Source organism: Oncorhynchus masou, chromosome 8 (assembly GCF_036934945.1).
Source record: "Oncorhynchus masou masou isolate Uvic2021 chromosome 8, UVic_Omas_1.1, whole genome shotgun sequence".
NCBI classification, from domain to species: Eukaryota; Metazoa; Chordata; class Actinopteri; order Salmoniformes; family Salmonidae; genus Oncorhynchus; species Oncorhynchus masou.
The window spans coordinates 44,353,293-44,378,183 of record NC_088219.1 but is presented as its reverse complement, the minus strand read 5'-3'; the positions used below and the strand labels follow the sequence as shown (position 1 = coordinate 44,378,183).

At 43.0% G+C, this 24,891-nt stretch overlaps 1 protein-coding gene across 3 annotated transcripts; it reads right to left on the bottom strand.

Moving 5' to 3' along the window:
- Positions 1-1,736: 1,736 nt before the first annotated feature.
- Positions 1,737-24,643, bottom strand: LOC135544726 (outer dense fiber protein 2-like). 3 transcript variants are annotated; one of them, XM_064972573.1, is made up of 19 exons: positions 24,504-24,643; positions 14,807-14,920; positions 14,439-14,552; positions 14,075-14,248; positions 13,744-13,934; positions 13,126-13,273; positions 12,762-12,887; positions 12,368-12,442; positions 12,143-12,214; positions 11,916-12,032; positions 9,744-9,929; positions 5,991-6,100; positions 5,719-5,854; positions 5,264-5,374; positions 4,801-5,064; positions 4,565-4,665; positions 4,142-4,304; positions 3,042-3,167; positions 1,737-2,875 (listed from the first exon to the last, which is right to left on the bottom strand). In XM_064972573.1, exons 1-19 carry the CDS (start codon positions 24,504-24,506, stop codon positions 2,396-2,398), a joined length of 2,811 nt encoding a protein of 936 aa, XP_064828645.1. In that variant the 5' UTR covers positions 24,507-24,643; the 3' UTR covers positions 1,737-2,395. The 3 variants fall into 3 exon arrangements, with proteins under 3 accessions (XP_064828645.1, XP_064828646.1, XP_064828647.1); XM_064972574.1 differs by having other exon boundaries at positions 14,096-14,248; XM_064972575.1 differs by having other exon boundaries at positions 2,564-2,823; positions 24,504-24,642.
- Between the last annotated feature and the right edge of the window lie 248 nt (positions 24,644-24,891).

Genomic DNA, 24,891 nt, shown 5'->3' with positions numbered 1-24,891 from the left:
CATTGAGTGACGATGAAAGAGATATTGTCTCTAGAAACATTATTTAAACCAGATGAGGTCACTGCATGTGTTAGTTGGGAGGTGAAACTAAAGGGTTATCTAAGACGTATTGAGCTAGAGGCTCTACAGTGAAATAAGGCTGAGGTAGTTACTCAACAATATTACTCAACAAAACAGCAATGGACAAGTAATATTCACATTAGAGACAGGCATGCGTAGCCGAGTGATCATAAGGGTCCAGTGAGTGGCTCAGGCGGGTCGGAGATATGGCGATTCAGGTAGCTAGCGGGCCGGGGATAGCAAGCTAGCAGAAGGGCCTGAGAGGGACGTCGCGACGGAAGAAGTCAGTAGTAACGTCGGCAGACCAGTCGTGGTGGATCAGCAGGGCTCCGTGTGGTGAAAGGGTCCAGGCCAAAATAGATATAGTGGCCAAAGAATTTGTCCGATGGGCCTCTTAAGCTAACAGTCCGGTGTACTTTAGACAGTTAGCGGGCCGCGGATAGCAGGCAAGCAGATGGGCATTCAGGGGACGTCGTGACAGAGGAGCCAGTTGAAAAAAACCCTCGGTCGAATTACGTCGGTCGTCCAGTCGAAAGAGACTTAAGAGGAGCCTTAACCTATGTTTGAACCGACACGGCTGTAATTCTGGGGAGATGAGATAGGACAGGGAGAGCCCCTCCAGGGTTCTGGTATTTGGGGGAGACTGGAACTGTCAGCTGTGTGGTAATACACTGTGGTGAGATTTCATGAGAAAATCCTGATGTTGGTGTGTATGTATGTGTGTAGGTTAATTAAGAGAAAGTTAGAAAGGGAACATCTGTGTATATGCACAGGAGAGCTCTCGTAAATAAACCTGCTGATACTGAAAGCTAAAAGCAAATGCGGTGAACATTCCTTGTGGAAGAACACAATGAAGGCCAGATTTGTGTGTCAATCATGTCTTGAAATTAGATGCAGAACTTTTTGCTTTATTTTGATCTCTTGCAGGAACTGCATGAACAGGCTAGAATGCCTATCCTGAAAACTACTGTTTGTGAATCTCAGAACAACGCTATGCCAGGCCATGGTGACACTGCTCTTGTTGGCCAACCTTTTGCCCCCATCAGCATTCGCCTATGAGATGCCGGCAAAAATGAAGAACAAAGAACAAGAACAAAGCGAGAAAAGACAAAGCTACGGCATTGGCCGTGCAGCATTTAGAGTGATACTGCCTCTGTAGAAGGCAGGGCATTTATACTACTTGCGCTTCACCGAGCAATGCAGAGCTGTTAAGGAAGTTGTCAAGGAAGTGAGTTTGTGTTTATACATGACCTCCCGCTCCCACCTACCGTCAACCAATCATGTCAATGCAGAGCCATACCGAGTCCTCCGCATTGTGACAAAATATGAGGCGCTCCTCGATGCTGTACGGAGCTTGAATTGGCCTCTGCATGCCCTCATAGGCTCCGCAATTGCATCACACCTTCCGTGCGTAGCCTCCGATCACATTTTCAGATCAAGCATTCTCTTTAAGAGACATTGAGTTACCGTAATCTCGACAACCCAGAAGAACCACATGCTGTGTGACCTCAGACCAGCTACTTGCTTTGGGTCTGAAACTGGAGGATGTGATGTTGGGACTAGTATGTGGCAAGAAAAGGGTAGTTATTTTATGCAAGGTGATTTGTAGTTGACTGCTATGCAGTCGATGTTGAACAGGTCCACAGTTTTATGAGGCTATAACCAGAAAGAAAATATTCTTGATGAAATTGCTTTATTGCAACTCAATACAACTTTATACACGTTCAAGGTATATAAAATGGCCATTACAAATATATATATCCTATTTCATAATTAAAGCAGAAATATTTAAATTATTGCCAAGAGCACAACTCCTTCACTGTTGATTTCTCTCATGGGTATCACATTTTAGACAAATACTGACACAAATAAACAGCAAACAAACCAAACTAAATAATTGGTTTCATTGATATGGCTCTGTTTAGCAGATAGCACCATCATTAGCCTGGGTACCAGTCTGTTTGTGTCATCATGCCACTCCTTGTCATTCCAAACAGGAGTTGACACGATAGCACAAACAGATCTGGGTCGAGGCTAACCAATCATAGCACCATTGAAACAATTCCGTAATATGATAAGATGAAAAATAGCCAAGGTATATAACTCTAATATGACAAGTCCCAGATCTGTTGGACAGCTATGTTTTGGTACATTACATTTGTTAGGTGTGTGGTTACATGCTGTTGTATAGTAAGGTACAGAATGATACAGTATGCCGAGACATCATTAACAGTAGAACTGCAAACATAATGAAGTCAGAAGGATGTGAACAACTATAGGACAACTGTAATTAATGCAGACAAGCTGGACGTAAAGGCTGTGTAAACTTGATGTCTTATATTGTAACATTATTGATATTGTATAATTGAAACCATATTGATATAATGTATAATTGTAACATATTCACCCACAAAATCAACATTGAATCTAGTTGAAAAGAGCTCTGAGTATAGACCTGGATAATGATGTGTGTGTGTGTGATCCGAGAGAATCTTTGCGGAAGAGTTTCCTCGAATGGGGTGTGCGTATTTGTGTGTGCGTGTGCGTAGTGTCGGTGTGTGTTTTCTGAGAGAATCTTTGCGGAGAGTCCCCTCAGATGGGAGAAGGGTCCCGCAGAGTGCTGGTGAGGGCCGAGTCTCCGAACACGTTGGCATAAGAGGCTTTGAGGAACTGGACGTAGTTCTGCAGACTCCTGTTGGTGCTGTCCGACTGCTCCAGACGATCCTTCACATCCTGAAGGCGGGACTGGTACCTCCGCTCTGCCTGAGGGTGGCGGAGGTGCACCACACGCAGACAGACACACGCCACAGCAATTCTATTATTAAAATTAAATATTATTTGATTTCTAAAGAGTGTGTGTGTGCCAAGATGTGTATTGTTATGAGTCACTATGTCTTTGACCGCAATAGTTTTAGAGATTATGAGAGATTATAATCAGAGTTGACGCTAGAGATGTATATTTCTAAAACACTCTCCCTCACCTCCTCTTTGCTGCGGCGGAGGGTGGTGAGTTCTGTGGTGGTCCTGCTTAGCTGGGTCTCCAGGTCCACCACCTTGGACTGGGTGGAGTGCTCTTTGGTGATCGCACGTTCCCGGGTCTGGGACACCTAATATAATAACATATGTCATTTAGCAGACACTTTTATCCAGTCATGCATTCATACATTTTATGTATGGGTGGTCCTGTGAATGGATCCCACTATCCAGGAGTTGCAAGCGCCATGATCTACCAACAGAGCTACAGAGGACCACCTATACACCAGGATCGTGATACTCCATCAGACAGAGCAACTGACTTGTTACAACAAGCATAAAACAAAATGGCTGTGCACCCCATGGGAAGAAAATTACAAAGTCAGTGTAAACTAATGTTGTTCTGTGAGTATTCACAATGCTAAAACGTAAAATAACCAAATCACTCAATTCAATACTTGCATCTCAATTTTACAACGTCTATGCAAAAAGCAGTAATAATTTACGACTTTTAAATGACCAGGGATTGGTTTGGATGTCTAAACCGTAAATATGGTTAATAATCAGTTATACTAGAGACATGAAGATGGCCATAGTCTGGTTTCTACACCAGGAGTTAATGGGTATCTGTAGGAGGAAGGTATATGGTGGAGGCCTTTAAGCTTGGAATGTACTGAGTGAAGGATCTTGGCAGGCACTGATAAGCGTGGAGAGAATTGGTTTAGTGAGGAAGGTGGCCGGGGTCAGGTCAGGTTAAGGGAGAAGGAACAGTTTATTACCCGCGTAACTTAATTTCCTGCCTAGCAACAAAGATGTAATGTTTAGAGAGAAGGAGGAGATTCCACCCCAAATTGGGGTATATATACTACCACTTGTGTAACGATGCATTTGTCTTATGCAGCTGTATGACTCAATGGGGGAATACACTTGGTTTAAGCTTTACTAGTCGTCCGTGAGTTTTAATAGGTTCATTTAGAACCTAACACCAGTGAACATAACACACATGCACATATTGATCTCAAGCTGCAATGCTCCCTCCCACCCAGTTATTCCCCAAGTAGCCAATCCCCAGCCCCCCTCTCCCCATACCCGGGTGCCCCAGACAGACCTGGCGCCGGGCATCATCCAAGGCCTCCTCCAGCTGGCGGGTCAGGTGCGTGCACTCGTGGGACTTCTCCTCCAGCCGGAGCTGATTGCCATGGATGGTCTCCTCCCGCTTGGCGATCACCCCCACCAGGTCTCTGTTCTGACAAGTGGCCTCCTCTAGCTTCCTGTAAGTGAGATGGGATGGGCTCTCAAGCCCAGGTATGTTCACACATACACACCATACACACACGGTATACATAAACACACAGGGGGTCACATGTTCCTGCCAGGTCACAAACTAACAACGTATGAGCTCACTGTACTGTAAGTTGGATAAAAGCGTCAGTATATATTATGTATCATACCACACACACACACACACACACACACACACACTGTTCAGCGCGTTATGATATTGGCTCTGGAATGGCCATGACAGTCTGACCTCTCCAGATTCTCCACACGGTGCTGCAGCTGTTTGTTCTCCTCCAACAGGACAGACTTTTTCTGTCTCAGCAGCTCCACCTGGCTGCCCTGCTGCTCCACCTAGACACAAAACATAAACCATTATACTATTATTACCATATTATTAAATTGATAAAGCCAGTTTGGAAGACGTGCATACCATCACATTGTGTACAGCACACATACACCACGTCCCACCCCACACAACCCCCACACCTTTATGCGCAGGTCAGCCAGGACGATACTCAGCTCAGTGCTACGTCTCTCCTGGGCATGTTCTCTGTCCTGAGCTTCTTCCAGTAGGACCTCAGAACGCCGCAGTGCCTCAGGAAGAGGCTCCAGCTCAGTCAGCCGGCCCAGCAGCTCCCTGCGCACCGCCTCCACTTCGCTCTCCAGCTGGTCCCGGACCTCCCGCGCCTCTCGCTCCGCTTGTCCCAGCCTGGCACAGTACTCGTCCGCCTCCGCCCGTGTCTTCACCACCTGGGTGGTGGGTGATGGGTAGCATTACACAGAAGCACAGAAAACACATGAGGCACGCACGAACAATATACACACACATTGCAATTTATGGACCATAATTCTCCTTTTCATTTAGCCTATTATTGCATGTTTGCTTTCAGCACATTAAGAGTCTGTATGTGGGTACAACGTGTGTGCATACCTGTGTGTGTCTATTTACCTGGGTCTTGTAGTTGTCCACTAGGCTCTCGTATTGCTTCACAGAGGCTTTGACGTGTTGTACCTCTGACTGCGACAGAGTCAGCTTCTCCTCCACTGCAGACAACATGGCCTGAAGGAGGGGAACGTACGCCTGTCAGCCTACAGTACAGCACTGTGTATGCGTCCTAAGTCCATTTACGATGCAATCCAATATCTGGTCGGCTAAATCTATGCATATTGAATTACTTTCAAATCTTTGTAATTTACTAGAACCAACACCTACTATTTGGTACCGGGTACAGATGTAATTCTTGTAAATTACAAAGAACCACATAATTGGATTATTTCCCAGGCACATATTAAGCCTAATGCTTATAATAATAAGAATATCCATTCAAAGTGATTTTTTGTCCAACTAAAATGAATCTATGTCTGTGAAAACCTAATAATTCCGAGTCCATTGTCATCGCTGACCTTGAGGCTCTGGTTCTCTAGCTTGGCGTGGGTGCCCTCTGTGGTGAGGCCGTGCAGGCGGTCCAGGAGCCCCTCTCTCTCGGCCCGCGCCTTGTCCTCGGTCCCATGGAGTTGCTCTGTCAGGTCTGACACTCGGCTGCACGCATAGGGTATGGTCAGGATTATAAAGGTTTTTATGGTAGACCATAAAATGTACAATTTGACCATATTCATGATTGCTCATGATGCTGTGTTCCCTATTGTTCTGAGAAAAACTGAACTCTTTCTCTCACCTGTTGAGGACTGAGACCTCCATATCTAGCTGAGTCTTGTCCTTCATTTCCTGGGCGTGGCGACCACGCCAATTCTCTACTGCTGATAGGGCCTCTGCCATCTGGTTCTCCTGTGTAGGCAGCAACATCATCCAATAGATTTAAACCTGGTCCTGGTGAGCTACATGGTACATCTGGCTATTGTTCTAGCCCATTACTAACAAACGTAATTCGACCAATCATCAAGAAGTTCTTCATTGGAACATCTTGTTCCTAAGTATTGATGAGTTGTTCCATGACAAATCAGCAAGCCAAATTGTTTCTGTAGTTAGACTGAATAATATAAATGCAACAATTTCAACATGTTTACTGAGTTACAGTTCATAAGGTAATCAGCCAATTAAAATAAATGCATTAGTCCCTAATCTATGGATTTCACATGACTTGGCATACATATATGCATCTGTTGGTCACAGATACCTTAAACAAAAGGTGTGGATCAGAAAACCAGTCAGTATCTGATGTGACCACCATTTGCCTCACGCAGCACGACACATCTCCTTCGAATACAGTTAATCAGGCTGTTGATTGTGGAATGTTGTCCCACTCCTCTTCAATGGCATTGCGAAGTTGCTGGATATTGGCGGGAACTGGAACAGGCTGTTCAATCCAGAGCATCCCAAACATGCTCAATGGGTGACATGTCTGGTGAGAATGCAGGCCATGGAGGAACTAGGACAGTTTCCAGGAATTGTGTACAGATCCTTGGGGCCGTGCATTATCATGCTGACACATGAGGTGATGGCAGCTGATGAATGGCACGACAATGGGCCTCAGGATCTCGTCACAGTATCTTCGTGCATTCAAATTGCCACTGAAAAATGACAATTGTGTTTGTCTGCCATCTGCCCGGTACAATTGAAACCGGAATTCATATGTGAAGAGCACACTTCTCCAGCCTGGCAGTGGCCATCAAAGGTGAGCATTTGCCCAGTGAAGTCGTTTACGATGCTGAACTGCAGTCAGATCAAGACTCTGGTGAGGACGACGAACACGCAGATGAGCTTTCCTGAGATGGTTTCTGACAGTTTTAGCAGAAATTCTTTGGTTGTGCAAACCCACTTTTATTTCAGCTCATGAAACATGGGACCAACACTTTACATGTTGCATTTATATTTTTGTTCAGTGTAAATACAGATAAGATTAGCATTCCAGCAACAATATTAATGTATAGGATAACTTTCAATAAATATAATACCTAACATACAATTTGGACCAAAGAAATTGTAAAAAGCCACCCACGGGCCCCCCACGCCAATCCAAACCTGACAACGAGTATCAACAGTATCAGTTCTCTATGTCAGACAAGTAGTATGGAGCTGCAGTTTGGAGTATTGTTTCTTCATCCTATGTAATGAATTCTCAGTTAATTTAGTGATTTCTTTCCTCTGCTCAGTGAAATTAGTCATTCAAGTTTGGTTTATGTCCCAGCCAACATCCTCATATTACCAGGTTCTGACCACTTGATGGTGTTGCATATAATATATATAATATATAATCCCCCCACCTTCTCCCAAGCATTACAAGCATTTCGCTACAACCAAAATAACATCTTCTAAATATGTGTAAGTGACCAATTACATTGGAGTTGATCGGGGCGGAAGGTAGCCTAGTGGTTACAGCTGGTCACAGCATTGGGCCAGTAACCGAAAGGTTGCTAGATCGAATCCCCAAATTGACAAGGTACAAATCTGTCATTCTGCCCCTGAACAAGGCAGTAACCCACTGTTTCTAGGCAGTCATTGTAAATTAGAATTTGTTAACTGACTTGCACTTAAATAAAGGTTTAAATATAAAAATGCAAATGAAATAAAACTGTTACCCAAATTGCAAAATTACACATTTTGGTTTCCTTACCCTGTGGACAAGATGACAGCAACTCATGCAAATCCAATTCAAGTCAATGGTACCTATATTACCATTTTTGAGCTTCATTTCCAAATTATCCACAAGTAAAATCATTGAGTTAAAACAATACATTTTTTGATAATTTGATGATTTGAAAATGAAGAGTATGTACCTGCTAATATATGTACCAATGACTTGCAATGGATTTGTACAAAAATGCAAAAAAGATAGCAATTGAAACAGTGGCCAATAAAACGAAAGCACGGGTTACTGTCATTCCTTGTCAAGGCTTATAGGGTAAGGAAACCAATGTAATTTTGTAATTTGGGCGAAGTGTCCCTTAAACAATATTCCAATTTTTTTCACCTAATAACAGGAACAGCGACATCTAGTGGTCAGAACCTGGTAATTTCAGAATGCAGGATGAGGCACGACGCTAACAACTCAAATGACTAATTTCTCTGAATGGGGAAAACACCATCACCAAATTCACAGGGAATATAATACAAAGGATGAATAATCAATATTTTCAAGCCGCAACTCCATAGTACATGTCAAACAAAGAGAACTGATACTATACAGGGCATTCGGAAAGTATTCAGACCCCTTCCCCTTTTCCACATTTTGTTACATTACAGCCTATTTCTAAAAATGATTAAATTCACTTTTTCCTCATCAATCTACACACAATGCCCATAATGACAAAGCAAAATACGTGTTTTTAAATGTTTGTAAATGTATATAAATAAAAAAACTGAAATACGTTATTTACATAAGTATTCAGACCGTTTGCTATGAGACTCAAAACTGATCTCAGGTTCATCCTGTTTCCATTGATCATCCTTGAGATGTTTCTACAACTTGATTGGAGTCCATCTGTGGTAAATTCAATTGATTGGACATGATTTGGTAATGCACCCGCCTGTCTATATCAGGTCCCACAGTTGACAGTGCATGTTAAGAGCAAAATCTTAGCCTTGAGGTTGATTGAAGGTCCCCAACAACATAGGGGCCTCCATCATTCTTAAATGGACAAAGTTTGGAACCACCAAGACTAACTAGAGCTGGCCGACCAGCCAAACTCAGCAACCGGAGGAAAAGGGCCTTGGTCAGGGAGGTGACCAAGAACCAGATGGTCACTCTGACAGAGCTCCAGAGTTCCTCTGTGGAGATAGGAAAATTTTCCAGATGGACAACCATCGCTGCAGCACTCCACCAATCAGGGCTTTATGATAGAGTGGCCAGACAGAGCCAATCCTCAGTAAAAGGCACATGACAGCCGGCTTGGATATTGACAAAAGCGACCTAAAGGACTCTCAGACCATGAGAAACAAGATTCTCTGGTCTGATGAAAACAAGTTTGCACTCTTTGGCCTGAATGCAAAGTGTCAGATCTGGACAAAACCTGGTACCAGGATTGAGTAAAGGGTTCGAAAACTTATGTAAATGTGGTATAAAAACCTGTTTTTGTTTTGTCATTATGGGGTATTGTGTGTAGATTTATGAAAAACAACTTAATCATTTTTAGAATAAGGCTGTAACGTAACAAAATGTGGAAAAAGTCAAAGGGGTCTGAATACTTCCTAAATGCAAATTTATTGAATATTATATGAATCCTACGCACTAAATTGCCAATTTGGATGCAATCAATTATCTTAATTTCTCAGAGAAATTATATTTCAACAAAATAATGTTGCAAGAATGCTAATCTTATCTGTTTCTAACAACAGAAATGATTTCAAAATAATCTGAGACGCTGAGTGTCAAAATTCTTTCTTGTCCTTTTTGAGTTGAAACGAGGATTAGACCAAACTGGTCCTAGATCTGTTCTAAGAGGTAGGTCACCATCTCCCTTCTTCCACCTACCATGTCCAGTAGCTGAGCTCTGAGCTGACCGACGGTGTCTTCACTGCGCTCCGCCCGGTGTTTCTGGGCCCGCGTAGCCCTCTTCAGGGCTTCTTTGTTGGACTCCGCCTGAAGTTTCAGACCCCGCAGCTGCTCCAGCAGGTGATCCATCTCTCCCTGCTGCTGGTTGGCCGCACGCTCCAAGTTCTGGACCAATCGGAAAGGAGTGGATAAAAAACAGGAAGTCATTTTGTTTGCAGAGCCTAAAACTAACAATACATTTTGTATGCAAAGAAAGAGAAAAAACAAGTGAGCCTCCACCCCCAATCTCCTGCCCCATTCCCCCAACCCCACGTCTCCCTACAACCACCCACCTCCTGTCCCCCTCCTGGAAACCATGTTTTCAACTCCTTCCCATCCCCCCAGTACCCCTTACCCTTGGGCCTGAAAGCAAATTATATAATATATAATATATATATATAATAATAATGAAAATAGGTAAATACGGTATATTTTGTTCATATGTTTGGGCTTTATAGATTGTTTATTTGTATGTGTTGGGCTTTAGCTGAGATTATTCTTCACATAGTCAAGTGTACTTTTTCAGGCCTCAATAAAAAAATGTACATTCATTCTCGCTGTCGATAATTCTAAAGTTATAACTTCTAATAGTAACTGTATTCACTGGTGAACTGGGAGAGAGTGAGATGATTGCCATCTAAGAGCCAACATCTTTTTTGCAGCAGTGCTACCTGGCAGCAGTAATCGTCTCTCTGATGTATTGTGAGATTCAAGGAGCTATCATCGTTAAGTAACATAGTAGATGCAAAGAATTTAATATTTACATTCATGCACTTCTAAATGAATTTTGTAAAAGGCTGCACTCCAGACCTCAAGGCAGTATTGTGAAATATTGGAGTATGGGCATGCATTTTGATTCCAAGTTAAGTCGTTTAAAAATTGTAATGGATTTTCTATGGATTTTTTCCCAATAGCCAGAAGGGGGAGACAAAAATACAGAAATGCAGCCATTGTAAATACAATGCATTTAGAAAGTATTCAGACCCCTTGACTTTTTTCACATTTTGTAGTTACAGCCTTATTCTAAAATGGATTAAATTGAATATAGAAATGTTTGCAGATGTAATAAAAATGTAAAACTGAAATGCAACATTTACATAAGTATGGAGACCCTTTACTCAGTACTCGTTGAAGCACTTTTGGCAGCGATTACAGCCTCGAATCTTCTTGTATATGACGCTACAAGCTTGGCACACCTGTATTTGGGGAGTTCCTCCCATTCTTCTCTACAGATCCTCTCAAGCTCTGTCAGGTTGGATGAGGAGCATCGCTGCACAGCTATTTTCAGGTCTCTCCAGAGATGTTCCATCAGGTTCAAGTCTGGACTCTGGCTTTGCCACTCAAGGACATTTGTCTTGGCTGTGTATGTAGTTTTTTTTGTGTCCTATTGGATGATGAACCTTTGCCCCAGTCTGAGGTTCTGAGCACTCTGGAGCAGGTTTTCATTAAGGATCTCTTTGTACTTTGCTCTGTTCATCTTTCCCTTGATCCTGACTAGTCTCCCAGTCACTGAAAAACATCCCCACAGCATGATGCTGCCACCACCATGCTTCACCGTAGGGAGTGTGCCAAATTTCCTCCAGACGTTCAGGCCAAAGAGTTTAATCTTGGTTTCATCAAACCAGAGAATCTTGTTTCTCATGGTCTGAGAGAATCTTTAGGTGCCTTTTGGCAAACCCCAAGCGGGCTGTCATGTACCTTTTTAACTGAGGTATGGATACCATCTGGCCACTCTACCATCTCTACCTGATTGGTGGCGTGATGCAGAGATGGTTGTCCTGGAAGGTTTTCCCATTTCCACAGAGGAACTCTGGACCTCTGTCAGAGTGACCATCGGGTTCTTGGTCGCCTCCCTGACCAAGGCCCTTCTCCCCCGATTGCTCAGTTTGGGACCAGGGCACAAATAATAATCAATAATTTTTCTCTTTATTTAACAATCTTACATATGAAACCTTATTTGTTCATCGAAAACTGTGAATAACTCACCACAGGTTAATGAGAAGGGTATGCAAGAAAGGATGCACATAAGGCACAGGCAAAGTACATCAGTATAGTGAAATTAAGCTGCAAGTTGAATTGTGTCCAAATGGAAGCCATATAACGTCACTTTACCTTGATTTGCACAGCAAGACGGTTGTTGTCGGCCTCTTTGCTGCGTAACTGGCTCTGCAAATGGGCCCGAGTAGACTCCAGTACTTTAGACAGCTCGCCTGTGGTCTTAGCATTCTCCTGGAACAACAACAGAAAGCAAATAAATTAATCAAATCATTAAAATAATGAAACATTTGTTGAACACGCTGTTAGTGTGTGGGATGTAAAATACAGCAACTATAGTTCACCTTCTCAGTGTCCATAAGTGTAGTCAGTTGATTAACCTCCCTCTCTTTCTCTTGAAGTTTCAAAACAAGATGCTGTGTGAGGAATGACACAGAAATGTAATTCAGTACAACCTTCTATCCATCAGCCGTCCAATAAGCACAAACCATTTTGAAGAGGACATTTTGGAGATTCATGATTCACTGAATATTTTGTTGACTGACAGTGGCATATTTAAAGAAACACACCGAGTTTTCTGCCTCTGTGTTCGCCAGCCTCTTCAGAAGTACATCTTTCTGCTCTGAAATCCTCATGGATTCCACCTGTTCAAAAATTTAAAAACAAACTGCCACCACCACAACAGGTAAAAGTGTAGCTATAAGAGGCCCGTATTTCAGGCCACAACATGATTAGATTGTGATCCTAGTTCCGAACGTCCATGGTCATTCATCATGTCAGCATTTTCACCATCCTGGAAGTTTTTGAAACTTATGGGTTCAAGTAGGATTAGGTTTCAAGATAAGGAAATTTGCTTACTTCGCTAATCATGTTGTGGCCCCAAATCAGGGCCGGCGTTATGGATTAAAGTGAGTTGCTCTACTCTTAGTCTGCCCTCTACTGGCATGGAGGGTGTACCGGTACCTCACGTCCATGCTGTTCCCTCAGTAGGTGGCGGAGAGTGAGGTTGGTGGACTCAAATGTTTCCAGTTTTTGGAGCAGCAACTCCTTCTGACGCGCCAGGAATGAAGACTCAGACCCCGACATTCTCTTTTCCAATCAAAATAAAGCATTTCAGATATCAATACCTACTGTATATCCTTGAGGTTACACCTACCGTATGCATTTTGAAAGCCTATATTGGTATCTTTGCATGGTTGGGGTCAATTCCAGTTCAATTCAGTCAACTCAGGAAGTCAATTGATAAATGGTCTGTGCATTGGCATTTTAATCCATCCCCTGAATAGAAATGGTATTGACCGCCAACCATGTCTCTGCTGACACTCACACTGGCGCTGGAGCTCCTCATCTTGGTGACGGTCTCTCTCAGGGCTGACACCTGCCTGGCAGCAGCCATGCCGTCCATCTCTGCCTCCATCAGCTTCCTGAGCAGGGTGTCCTTCTCCAGCAGAATCGACTCCATAGACCTCTCCACTCTGTACGTACAGGGGGGTTATGGCAGACACAACAGGAGAGAGGCAAAGGGATGGAAGATGTTGAATAAGGGATACAGGAAAGATGTTTTATCGTTCCACTGTATATTATTAAGTAGGACGATTATATTATTTTGCGTGAGTCACTGGGGGCTGTTGACAACTTGTATTTTGCAACTTCTGACAATCAGATTTGATGAAAATCTACCAAACAGGCCGTGATAGCCTGCTAGGACTGGTGTTGGGTTAAAGGCATCTGAGAATCAAGGCTTATTACAGTCATGAGAAGTTTTACTGGCGTCTGGTCTAGTGGTAGCGCTGCAGACACCTGACAACATGGGGTTATGAATCCCACCAGGGCCCTTCCTTTCTGCCTGCCACTCTGTATCGGTCGCCCTCTCTACTTTCTGACTAAGACAATTAAATACAATTTGAATGAACTATGGCTTCAAGTGTGTCTGTCTGGGCCATACCTGCTGGTGCAGTCCGTCTCCTCCAACATCTTCTCCATGGAGTGGCGCAGGCGGGAGTTTTCCCTCTCCGTGACCTCTAGCTCCTTGGACACCTCGGCTAGCTCCTCCTCCTGTTCCTCGATGACCCGCTGGGAGGCGCTCAGCTTCTCCGACTGGCGCTCCAACAGCTGCTCCTTCCTCCGCAGCTCCACCTGCACACATACACAGGCATGTACATACACACACACGCACAAAAGCACACACATAGAAGATGAATAAATGTATCAATGGGTGAGGGACTAGGGCAACATGTGGAAGCGGTTCTAAGGAGAATTAAATGGGAGGGACAGACCTCACTCTTCAACGAGCTGACCTCAGTCATCAGGCTGTCAATCTTCCTCTCGTACTGGTTGATTCGTCCATGCAGCACTTCCTCCTCCTCTGACGACAGGTCGGCCAATCGCAGGGGAGAGTGGGAGGTCTCGGGCTCAGGTAATGGTGTGATCTCCAGGCGATGAGTCGGCCCCTAAGACATGGACAGGTCCAGTGACCACAGACTATATGGCTTCTTTTGATCCATTTTATACCATATTAATGAAAGTGCTGATAGGAAAGTGTTGCTATGAGTGCTTTCGTAAGATATTGCTTCAATAGGTGCAGTATGAATACATTGCATTAGTGGAGATGAGATAAAAGGAATGAATAGCATGTCAGACCTCCCATTTGTAAGAGGCATCCCGCATTGAGGCCTTCCCAGGCGGTATCCATGGTACCCGTGTCTTCACCTTTGCAGTAGGTCGCAGGATCCCTCCATCACCCTTGGTCTTACCCTGCAAAGCAGACAGCATGAAACTCAAGGGAAACACATTTAGGCCCGCAGGGAAATCCAGCAGTTTTCACACAAGCAGAGTATACAGTATTAGATAGCATAAGAAAAAGGAATATACATTTAGAGACCTTTGGATTCTCCGTTCTGTTTGTATCAATTCAGCACCTTAGACCCTGAATCGGAACTGCATTGATATGAAATTAGGACATTTAATTAACTGTTTCAAATGTGTTTCCCTGAAAAGAGTTTTCCAACCTGTGGTGTCCTGGAAGGGCTCCTGCTCTTTTTCACATGCACGTGCACAGGCGTAGTCTCATTCACATGCACATGTAGGGGCGGTGAGATTGACCGGGTCCTCATGGCTTTTTTCTGTAGAAGAGCAGTGAGTCAACTAGGCAAAAGCCACAATATAGACCCCCTTTTCTCCCGTATCATATTAGCCATTATACGGTTGCCCATCACCACCACACCATCAAACAAACGCAACCAAAGTCATTTCAAAAGGAGACTTTTTCAAAGGGAGACTGAATTATATGCACTGTTAGGAACAGAGTAAATGTGTTAGAAATACCAGAGATGATTTCTGGTCCCAGTCTGCCTGTTACGGATACAGTTATCCTGTTTGTGTGTGTATCCTGTGTGTGTTTCTTTTCTCTCCTTCACCCCTCTAACGTGAAAATCATCACTCCCCAATCAGTCAACAATCAATCAGAAGACACACCTCCTCCTATTTCCTGACCTATCACAGTTCCTTCCCCATGGTTTAAAAACCCCATCATTTGTTTGTTCTAGAGCTCAGCTCAGCTCAATCTCTCTGTAAATGTCATGTCTGTAGGTCTCTGTGTTTCACTCTCGCTTTGTGTCGTAACCTCTCTTTTGTTTAAGCACCTCATAGCACTTTGTCATCACCTGTGAGTATTGTTTTTGGTTATGGTGTTTGTGTTTGATTGCTGGTGGGAAAAGGGGGAAACCAAGACAAGTCGCCCATGGGCATACACTACCCGTAGGTGAACTTTGTTAAATACACTAGTTAGAACTGGGCGGACCACCCACTGTATTTTTGGTTAGTTAGTTAGCTGTTGTTAAAGTAGGCTAGTCTAGCTTAGGGGTGTTTTTGAATACTTATTGTTTCTTTCCTTGGGTCCAGCTCAGCCCCTTTTCCTGCTCCCCCCATTACCGTGTGTTTATAAATAAACCTAGAGTTTGACGGTAGATTTCTGTTGTCGTGGTTATTTCGTTCACACTTTTCCTTTTTCACAATAATTATTTGCATGAGTTATGTTACGGGTCTCATTACCATCCCCCCTAGACTGTCGGGCCAAAAGGGATTCGTAATACTGCCCTTGACTAGTATCATATGTCAGAGCAGTAGCAAAAAAGGTACTTTCAGCGAATGAAGGCACGGCAGGAGCATACCTTCTGAAGTTAAGAAGGGTTGGCCCTGGTCGGTTCCTGGAGACCAGATGTTACTGGAAGTGGTGTTGGGGGGGGGCAGGAGGAGGCACTCTTCCCTCTGGTCAAATAAAAACATATCCCAATGCCCCAGTGCAGTGATTGGGGACATTGCCCTGTGAAGGGTGCAATCTTTCGGATTGGACATTAAGACGGGTGTCCTGACTCACGGTGGTCTCTAAAGATCCCACTTATCGTAGCGGTGTTAACCCCCGTGTACTGGCTAAATTCCCAATCTGAGCCTCATATCATCCCCAGCTTCCAATTAGCTCATTCCTCTCCCCTGTAACTATTCCCCAGGTCGTTGCTGTAAATGAGAACATGTTCTTCCCAGTCAACTTACCTGGTAAAATGGGTGAACGGAGAGTGGCGAGGTAGGAGAAGAACAGAGGGAGGACGTGTGTTGAGGAAGAATGGCGCCAAGTACAACCCATACTCTGATGGCTCAGAAATTTAACTTGACGAGAGTGAATTGCGTGTGGTGAAGACCTCTGAACCATGCCCCGATGATCATGCAAAGGATGATTCTGGCACAGTGAGAGTGACATTTTTATAGAAAGTGGATCCCTGACTTTTGGCTGACCCATATAATTTGGGTACTGTTAAATCGGTGAAGGTAGCTCGAAGTGGAATTGTGATTTTCTGTTATCTTCCGCCCAGAGATGTTGACACTTCGCGTCACGCGCCTCGGGAAAAGACCTGTGACTTGCTTTGCTCTCCGGAGCAGAGTGCCTTTGAAGAGAGTGATTACTGGGGTTGCGTTAAGTGTTGAGGTGGAGCAACTGAAATGTAAGATTCCATGTGTCTGTGACACCCCAGGATCCAGTGACGAGCGTGGTGAAACTGAGAAGACACTGTCTGTCCTTTTGAGTTTTGAAGCAAAGTCTTTATCTGACAAAGTCATGGTAGGATGTGTCAGTTATCCCATGAGAGCTTTTGTGCCGATCCCACTAAGGTGTTTTAGATGCCAAGCGTATGGTCATGTTGCAACAAATAGCTGATGTTCTGAAAGAGCTGCAAAATTTGGACTCCTACAAATCAGCCGGGCTGGACAATCTGGACCCTCTCCTTCTAAAAGTATCAGCCAAAATTATTGCAACCCCTATTACGAGCCTGTTCAAACTCTCTTTCGTATCGTCTGAGATTCCCATAGATTGGAAAGCTGCCCTCTTCAAGGGGGGGCGACACTCTAGACCCAAACTGCTACAGGCCTATATCTATTCTACCCTGAATTTCTAAGGTCTTTGAAAGCCAAGTTAACAAAGATTATTGACCATTTTGAATATCACCGTACCTTCTCCGCTATGCAATCTGGTTTCAGAGCTGGTTATGGGTGCACCTCAGCCACGCTCAAGGTCCTAAACGATATCATAACCGTCATGGATAAGATACATTACTGTGCAGCAGTATTCATCCTGGCTAAGGTTTCGACTCCTTCAAACACAACATTCTTATTGGCAGACTCAACAGCCTAGGTTTCTCAATTGTTTGCCTCGCTTGGTTCACCAATGACTTCTCCGATGGAGTTCAGTATGTCAAATCGGAGGGCCTGTTGTCTGGACCTCTGGCAGTCACTATTGGGGTGCCACAGAGTTCAATTCTCAGGCCGACTCTCTTCTCTGTATACATCAATGATGTCGCTCTCGCTGCTGGTGATTCTTTAATCCATCTCTAAGCAGACGACACCATTCGGTATACTTCTGGCCCTTCGTTGGACACTTTGTTAACTAACCTCCAGATGAGCTTCAATGCCATACAACTCTCCTTCTGTGGTCTCCAACTGCTTGTAAATGCAAGTAAAACTAAATGCATGCTCTTCAACCGATCGCTGCCTGCACCTGCCCGCCCATCCAGCATCACTACTCTGGACGGTTGACTTAGAATATGTGGACAACTACAAATACCTAGGTGTCTGTTTAGACTGTAAACTCTCCTTCCAGACTCACATTAAACATCTCCAATCCAAAATTAAATCTGGAATCGGCTTCCTATTTCGCAAAACAAAGCATCCCTCACTCATGCTGCCAAACATACCCTCATAAAACTGACCATCCAACCGATCCTCGACGATGTCATTTACAAAATAGCCTCCAACACTCCACTCAACTAATTGGATGCAGTCTATCACAGTACCATCCATTTTGTCACCAATGCCCCATATACTACCCACCACTGCATGCTCTCATTGTCTGGCCCTTGCTTCAGATTCGTAGCCAAACACACTGGTCAAGGTCCTCTACAAGTCTCTGCTATTGTCTACCTCCCTTATCTTACCTCATCTGCACACACTGTATATACTTTTTCTCTATTGTGTTATTGACTCTGTTTGTTTATTCCATGTGTAACTCTGTGTTGTTGTTTGTGTCGCACTGCTTTGCTTTATCTTGGCCAGGTTGCAATTGTAAATGAGAACTTGTTCTCAACTATTTTGTTAAATAAAGGTGCAATAAAGTAAATAAATAAAAAAGAATGACCATCGTTATGTTTGGAGGAGAAAGGGGTAGGCTTGCAAGCCAAAGAACACCATACCAACTGTGAAGCACGGGGGTGGCAGCATCATGTTGTGGGGGTGCTTTGCTGCAGGAGGGACTGGTGCATTTCACAAAATAGATGGCTACATGAGGGAGTAAAATTATGTGGATATATTGAAGCAACATCTCAAGACATTAGTCAGGAAGTTAAAGCTTGTTCGCAAAAGTGTCTTCCAAATGGAGAATGACCCCAAGCATACTTCCAAAGTTGTGCCAAAATGGCTTAAGGACAACAAAGTCAAGGTATTGGAGTGGCCATCACAAAGCCCTGACCTCAATCCCATAGAACATTTGTGGGCAGAACTGAAAAAGGGCATGCGAGCAAGGAGGCCTACAAACCTGACTCAGTTACACCAGCTCTGTCAGAGGAATGGGCCAAAATTCACCCAGGTTATTGTGGGAAGCTTATGGAAGGCAACCCGAAACGTTTGACCCAAGTTAAACAATTTAAAGGCAATGCTACCAAATAGACGTCGACCGACTATGATTTTTCAATGCCGATACCGATTATTGGAGGACCAAAATAAAGCCGATACCGATTAATCGGACGATTTTTAAAAATGGATTTGTAGTAATGACAATTACAACAATACTGAATGAACACTTTTCTTTTAACTTAATATAGTACAAATCAATAAAAATCAATTTAGCCTCAAATAAATAATGAAACATGTTCAATTTGGTTTAAATAATGCAAAAACAAAGTGTTGGAGAAGTAAAAGTGCAATATGTGTCATGTAAGAAAGCTAACGTTTGAGCTCCTTGCTCAGAACATTTGAAAGTTAGAGGTTCTTTTTAACATGAGACCTCAATATTCCAAGGTAAGAGGTTTTAGGTTGTAGTTAATATAGTATTTATAGGACTATTTCTCTCTATACCATTTCTATTTCATATAGCTTTGGGTATTGGATGTTCTTATAGGCACTATAATATTGCCAGTGTAACAGTATAGCTTCCGTCCCTCTCCTCGCACCTACCTGGGCTCGAACCAGGAACACATCGACAACAGCCACACTCGAAGCAGCGTTACCCATCGCTCCACAAAAGCTGTGTCCCTTGCAGAGCAAGGGGAATAACTACTACAACTCTCAGAGCTAGTGAATTTTGAAACGCTATTAGCGCGCACCCCGCTAACTAGCTAGCCATTTCACATCGGTTACACCAGCCATTAGGCTAAAAGGCTTGAAGTCATAAACAGCGCTGTGCTTGTGAAGAGCTGCTGGCAAAACGCACGAAAGTGCTGTTTGAATTAATGCTTACGAGCCTGCTGCTGCCTACCATCGCTCAGTTAGACTGCTCTATCAAATCATAGACTTAATTCTAACATAACACACAGAAATACGAGCCTTTGGTCAATAATATGGTCGAATCCGGAAACTATCATTTTGAAAACAAAACGTTTATTATTTCAGTGAAATACAGAACCGTTCTGTATTTTATCAAACGGGTGGCATCCCTAAGTCTAAATATTCTTGCTACATTGCACAACCTTCAAGAGAAATGACACAATTTCACCTGGTTAATATTGCCTGCTAACCTGGATCCCCCAGTGTTGCATCGATTATATGCAATGCAGGACACGCTAGATAAACTAGTAATATCATCAACCATGTGTAGTTATAACTAGTGATTATGATTGATTGTTTTTTTATAAGATAAGTTTAATGCTAGCTAGCAACTTACCTTGGCTTCTACTGCATTTGCCTAACAGGCGGTCTCCTTGTGGAGTGCAACGAGAGGTAGGTGGTTATTGTGTTGGACTAGTTAACTGTAAGGTTGCAAGATTGGATCCCTCGAGCTGACGTTCTCTTGGCTGTGTGCTTAGGATCGTTGTCCTGTTGGAAGGTGAACCTTTGCCCCAGTCTGAGGTGCTGAGTACTCTGGAGCAGATTTTCATCAAGCATCTCCCTGTACTTTGCTCCGTTCATCTTTGCCTCGATCCTGATTAGCATCCCAGTCCCTGCCACTGAAAAACTTCCCCATAGCATGATGCTGCCCCCACCATGCTGGGGATGGTGCCAGGTTTCCTCCAGACGTGACGCTTGGCATTCAGCAGGCCAAATAGTTAATTCTTGGGTTCATCAGACCAGAGAAACTTGTTTATGCCTTTTACTGAGGAGTGGCTTCTTTCTTGCCACTCTACCGTAAAGGCCGGATTGGTTGAGTGCTACAGAGATGGTTGTCCTTCTGGAAGCGTCTCCCATCTCCACAGAGGAACTCTTCAGCTCTGTCAGAGTGATCATCGGGTTCTTGGTCATCTCCCTGACCAAGACCCTTCTCCCCCGATTGCTCAGTTTGGCCACATGGCCAGCTCCAGGAAGAGTCTTGGTGGTTCCAAACTTCTTCCATTTAAGAATGATTGAGGCCACTGTGTTTATGGGGATCTTCAATACTGCAGAAATATTTTGGTACCCTTCCCCAGATCTGTCTCAACACAATCCTGTCTCAGAGCTCTACGGACAATTCCTTCGACCTCATGGCTTTGGTTTTGCTCGGACATACACGGTCTACAATGGGAACTTATATAGACAGTTGTGTAACTTTCCGAATCATCCCGGGGTCGCCTCTTCACTTTTGACGTTGAGACCAAAGGTTGACCAATTAATCGACATGGCTGATTAATTATGGCCGATTTCAAGTTTTCATAACAATCGGTAATCTGCCCTTATGGCCGATTACATTGCAATTAACAAGGAGACTGTGTGGCCGGCTGACCACCTGTGACGCGAGTCCAGCATCAAAAGGACCTTGTGGCTGTAGGGAGCCATGGTAAGTTGCTAGCTAGCATTAAACTTATCTTATAAAAAACAATCAATCTTCACATAATCACTAGTTAACCTAGTAATATCATCAACTGTGTGTAGTTAACTAGCTTGCCCTGCGTTGCATATAATCAAAGCGGTGCCTGTTAATTTGGCATCAAATCACAGCCTACTTCAACTTCGCCAAACAGGTGGTGATTTAACAAAAGCACATTTGCGAAAAAAGCACAATCGTTGCACAAATATACCTAACCATGAACATCGATGCCTTTCTTAAAATTAATACACAGAAGTATATTTTTTTTTAAACCTGCATATTTAGTTAAAATAAATGCATGTTAGCAGGCAATATTAACTATGGAAATTGTGTCACTTCTCTTGCGTTCAGTGCAAGCAGAGTCAGGGTATGTGCAGCAGTTTGGGCCGCCTGGCTCGTTGCGAACTGTATGAAGACCATTTCCTAACAAATACCATAATTAATTTGCCAGAATTTTACATAATTATGACATAACATTGAAGGCTGTGCAATGTAACAGCAATATTTAGACTTATGGATGCCACCCGTTCTATAAAAAAGGGAACGGTTCTGTATTTCACTGAAAGAATAAACGCTGTGCTTTCGAAATGAAGGTTTCCGGATTTGACCATATTAATGACCTACGGCTCGTATTTCTTATATTATAATTAAGTCTATGATTTGATATTTGATAGAGCAGTCTGACTGAGCGGTGGTAGGCAGGAGCAGGCTCTTAAGCATTCATTCAAACAGCCCTTTACTGTGTTTGCGAGCAGCTCTTAGCAATGCTTGAGGCACAGCGCTGTTTATGACTTCCAACCTATCAACTCCCGAGATTAGGCTGGCAATACTAAAGTGTCTATAAGAACAACCAATAGTCAAAGATATATGAAAAACAAATGGTAAAGAGAGAAATAGTTGACACGTCATAATTCCTATAATAACTACAACCTAAAACTTCTTAACTGGGAATATTGAAGACTCATGTTAAAAGGAACCACCAGCTTTCATATGTTTTCATGTTCTGAGCAAGGAACTTGAAAGTTAGCTTTTTAACCTGGTACATATTGCACTTTTGCTTTCTTCTCCAACACTGTTTTTTGCATTACTTCAACCAAATTGAACATGTTTCATTATTTATTTGAGACTAAATTGATTTTTATTTATGTATTATGTTCAAATGAAAGTGTTCATTCAGTATTGTAATTGTCATTATCACACATACACATATATATATGAAAATCGTCCGATTAATCGGCATCAGCTTTTTTTGGGTGCTCCAATAATCGGTATCGGCGTTGAAAACTTATAATCAGTCGACCTCTAGAGTCTTGTACTGAAAGCATAAGCTACAGCTAGCTAGCACAGCAGTGCATAAAATGTGGTGAGTAGTTGACTCAAAGATAGAGAAAGACAATAGTTTAACAGTTTTGAACACATTCACCTCTTCCAAAATGAAGAGAGATTGTCTTTTTTTAAACTTTCAGTTTAAACTATTTAGCTAGTAAATGCAGCTAGCTAGTTTTGCCTACTCAAACAGAGGGATGTTTTGTTAGCTAGCTGGCTATGACTATCCAACACAACACTGGAACTATTCACAGTCAAGGTAAGCTTTTGGTTTGACTAATTTATTGCCACCGGGGCCCACTGGTGTAAGTGCTAAACTGCTTACTGACTGTACACTGTAACATTACTGCATTATTATAGCGGTTTACTAACCTGTTAGTTCTATTAACTATGTTGATTGATGTTACTTCAGCTAATATGGTGACAACAATGTAGGCTGTCTGTAGCAGTTATGATATGGCTTGGAAAGGTTTTTTTGCATGTTCTCATGCAGCTGATGTGTTGTGCATTGAAGTCCAGTAGTGAAGGGAAAAGGTGAGAGGAAGAGAGCGCATAGATGCGAGAAGGAACACAACGTGGCTGCTATGAAAGTGCACTGTGTTTACATTACCAGGGGAGGATTCATTCCTCCGTTTCTGTTGAAAAATGTTTCTTAAACGAACGCAAACGGAACTGAGATAAACATACCTGAATTTGTCCAATGGAAACTCTTGTTCGCAACTGTTGGACTAATGATTACACTCTAGATCAGTTAGATGGAAGCAAGAGTGTGCAAGGCAGTATTGAATGTGTCACCGTCTGTCCATGTGTCACTGTCAACTCAAATGTTTCTCTCGACCTTTGTTTACCGACGTTGTAAACTTTCATTCTTAGGCTAGGTTGTAGCAACCTCGATGGGTATAGGGATGATTTCAGTATCATCTAGTAGCCTAAACCTTTTACATTGAACTAAGTGATTGGGATATGAATGACAGTCATCAAATATGCTGTAATATAAATAAGGCCATGCTCATAACATTTGTTTTGTTCTCCCTCATCTTAAACGCCGTGACCGCCACTGGACCTGTCTCCTGTTATGTTGACTGAGTTTATAAAGAACGTAGATAGTCTTGTTCTTTCTACATAACAGTATTCTCTCTTGAACGGAGTTCCTCGAGTTTCCCTGCCCTAGCCTGCCTAGGCCATATGCCTGTGCTCAATATCGACATAGGCACACATTTATTGCTTTAAAATATATATTATTGGCACTGGCAGCTAAACTTATCAACACTAAATAGACACTTCTTAAATATACATGTCACAATTCCAGACATAACAATGCACAATATATATTTTCTGACCATGTATCCGCTCACTTTGCCTGCGTTGCTTTACGTTGACGCGAGAGAAATAGACTTTCTAATTTCAAGTAACGTTATACATGGCGGCCCGTCTGTTGTCTCTCATTCAGTTCGGTGCATTCTAATTCCAGCGTGTACACGCTCGTAAAAATAAACACTTTTCGTTTGATTTTGTCTTCAGAGTAAACTGAAGCCAGTGTACTAACGTTACTCCTCTTCCTTCCCAATACAATCCAATTTGTCAGGCTGAAACCGCAACTTGTTGAGCAGGAGCTTGTAACTTACGATCAAAATATAAGTAGTTAGTAAGATAGCCACTATCTAGATATAAATAGCTAAAGAAATAGAGTAATGTGTTGTAGCTAGCTAACGTTAGATAGCAAGCTAAACCACGGGCTTTGGTTGAACAGAATTTATGCTAAGGAGACTGCGATGTGTACAAATTGATTAGCTAAAATAACCAATTGTTTAAGTACCTTTTTAAGAACACCAGAAGTAACTCACCATGTGAGAATCCAAATATTCGTCGAAATTGTGGTTTATGGATATTGTGACATATAGTTTACGTAGCTAGCTACCATCTCATTCAAAACGCAAAGCAGACAGTGGGCAAAGCGTCCTCCAAAACACCATTCTTCCGGTAGCAGCGTTCCGGTGAGTGATTGGCTCATTCAAAACTTTGCTGATCTATGAATGGAGGAAAGAGCTGACCTTTGGTGGAGTTATGTTCCACGTTGTCCGTAGCAACGGGTCCCTACAAATCAAATCACATTTTTCAAACGCGCCGAATACCGCAGGCGTAGACCTTACCATGAAATGCATACTTACAAGCCCTTAACCAACAATGCAGTTAATAATAACACTTAAAAAAAATTACAAATAAATAAAGAGC

What these genes read in the sequence shown, in the direction of transcription:
- LOC135544726 (XM_064972573.1), bottom strand. An exon ending in TCAGCTCGTTGAAGAGTGAG is followed by an intron (nt 13,935 to 14,074) that starts GTCTGTCCCTCC and finishes GTATGTGTGCAG; the next exon opens with GTGGAGCTGCGGAGGAAGGA. An exon ending in TCCGCCGCAGCAAAGAGGAG is followed by an intron (nt 2,876 to 3,041) that starts GTGAGGGAGAGT and finishes TTTTAATAATAG; the next exon opens with AATTGCTGTGGCGTGTGTCT.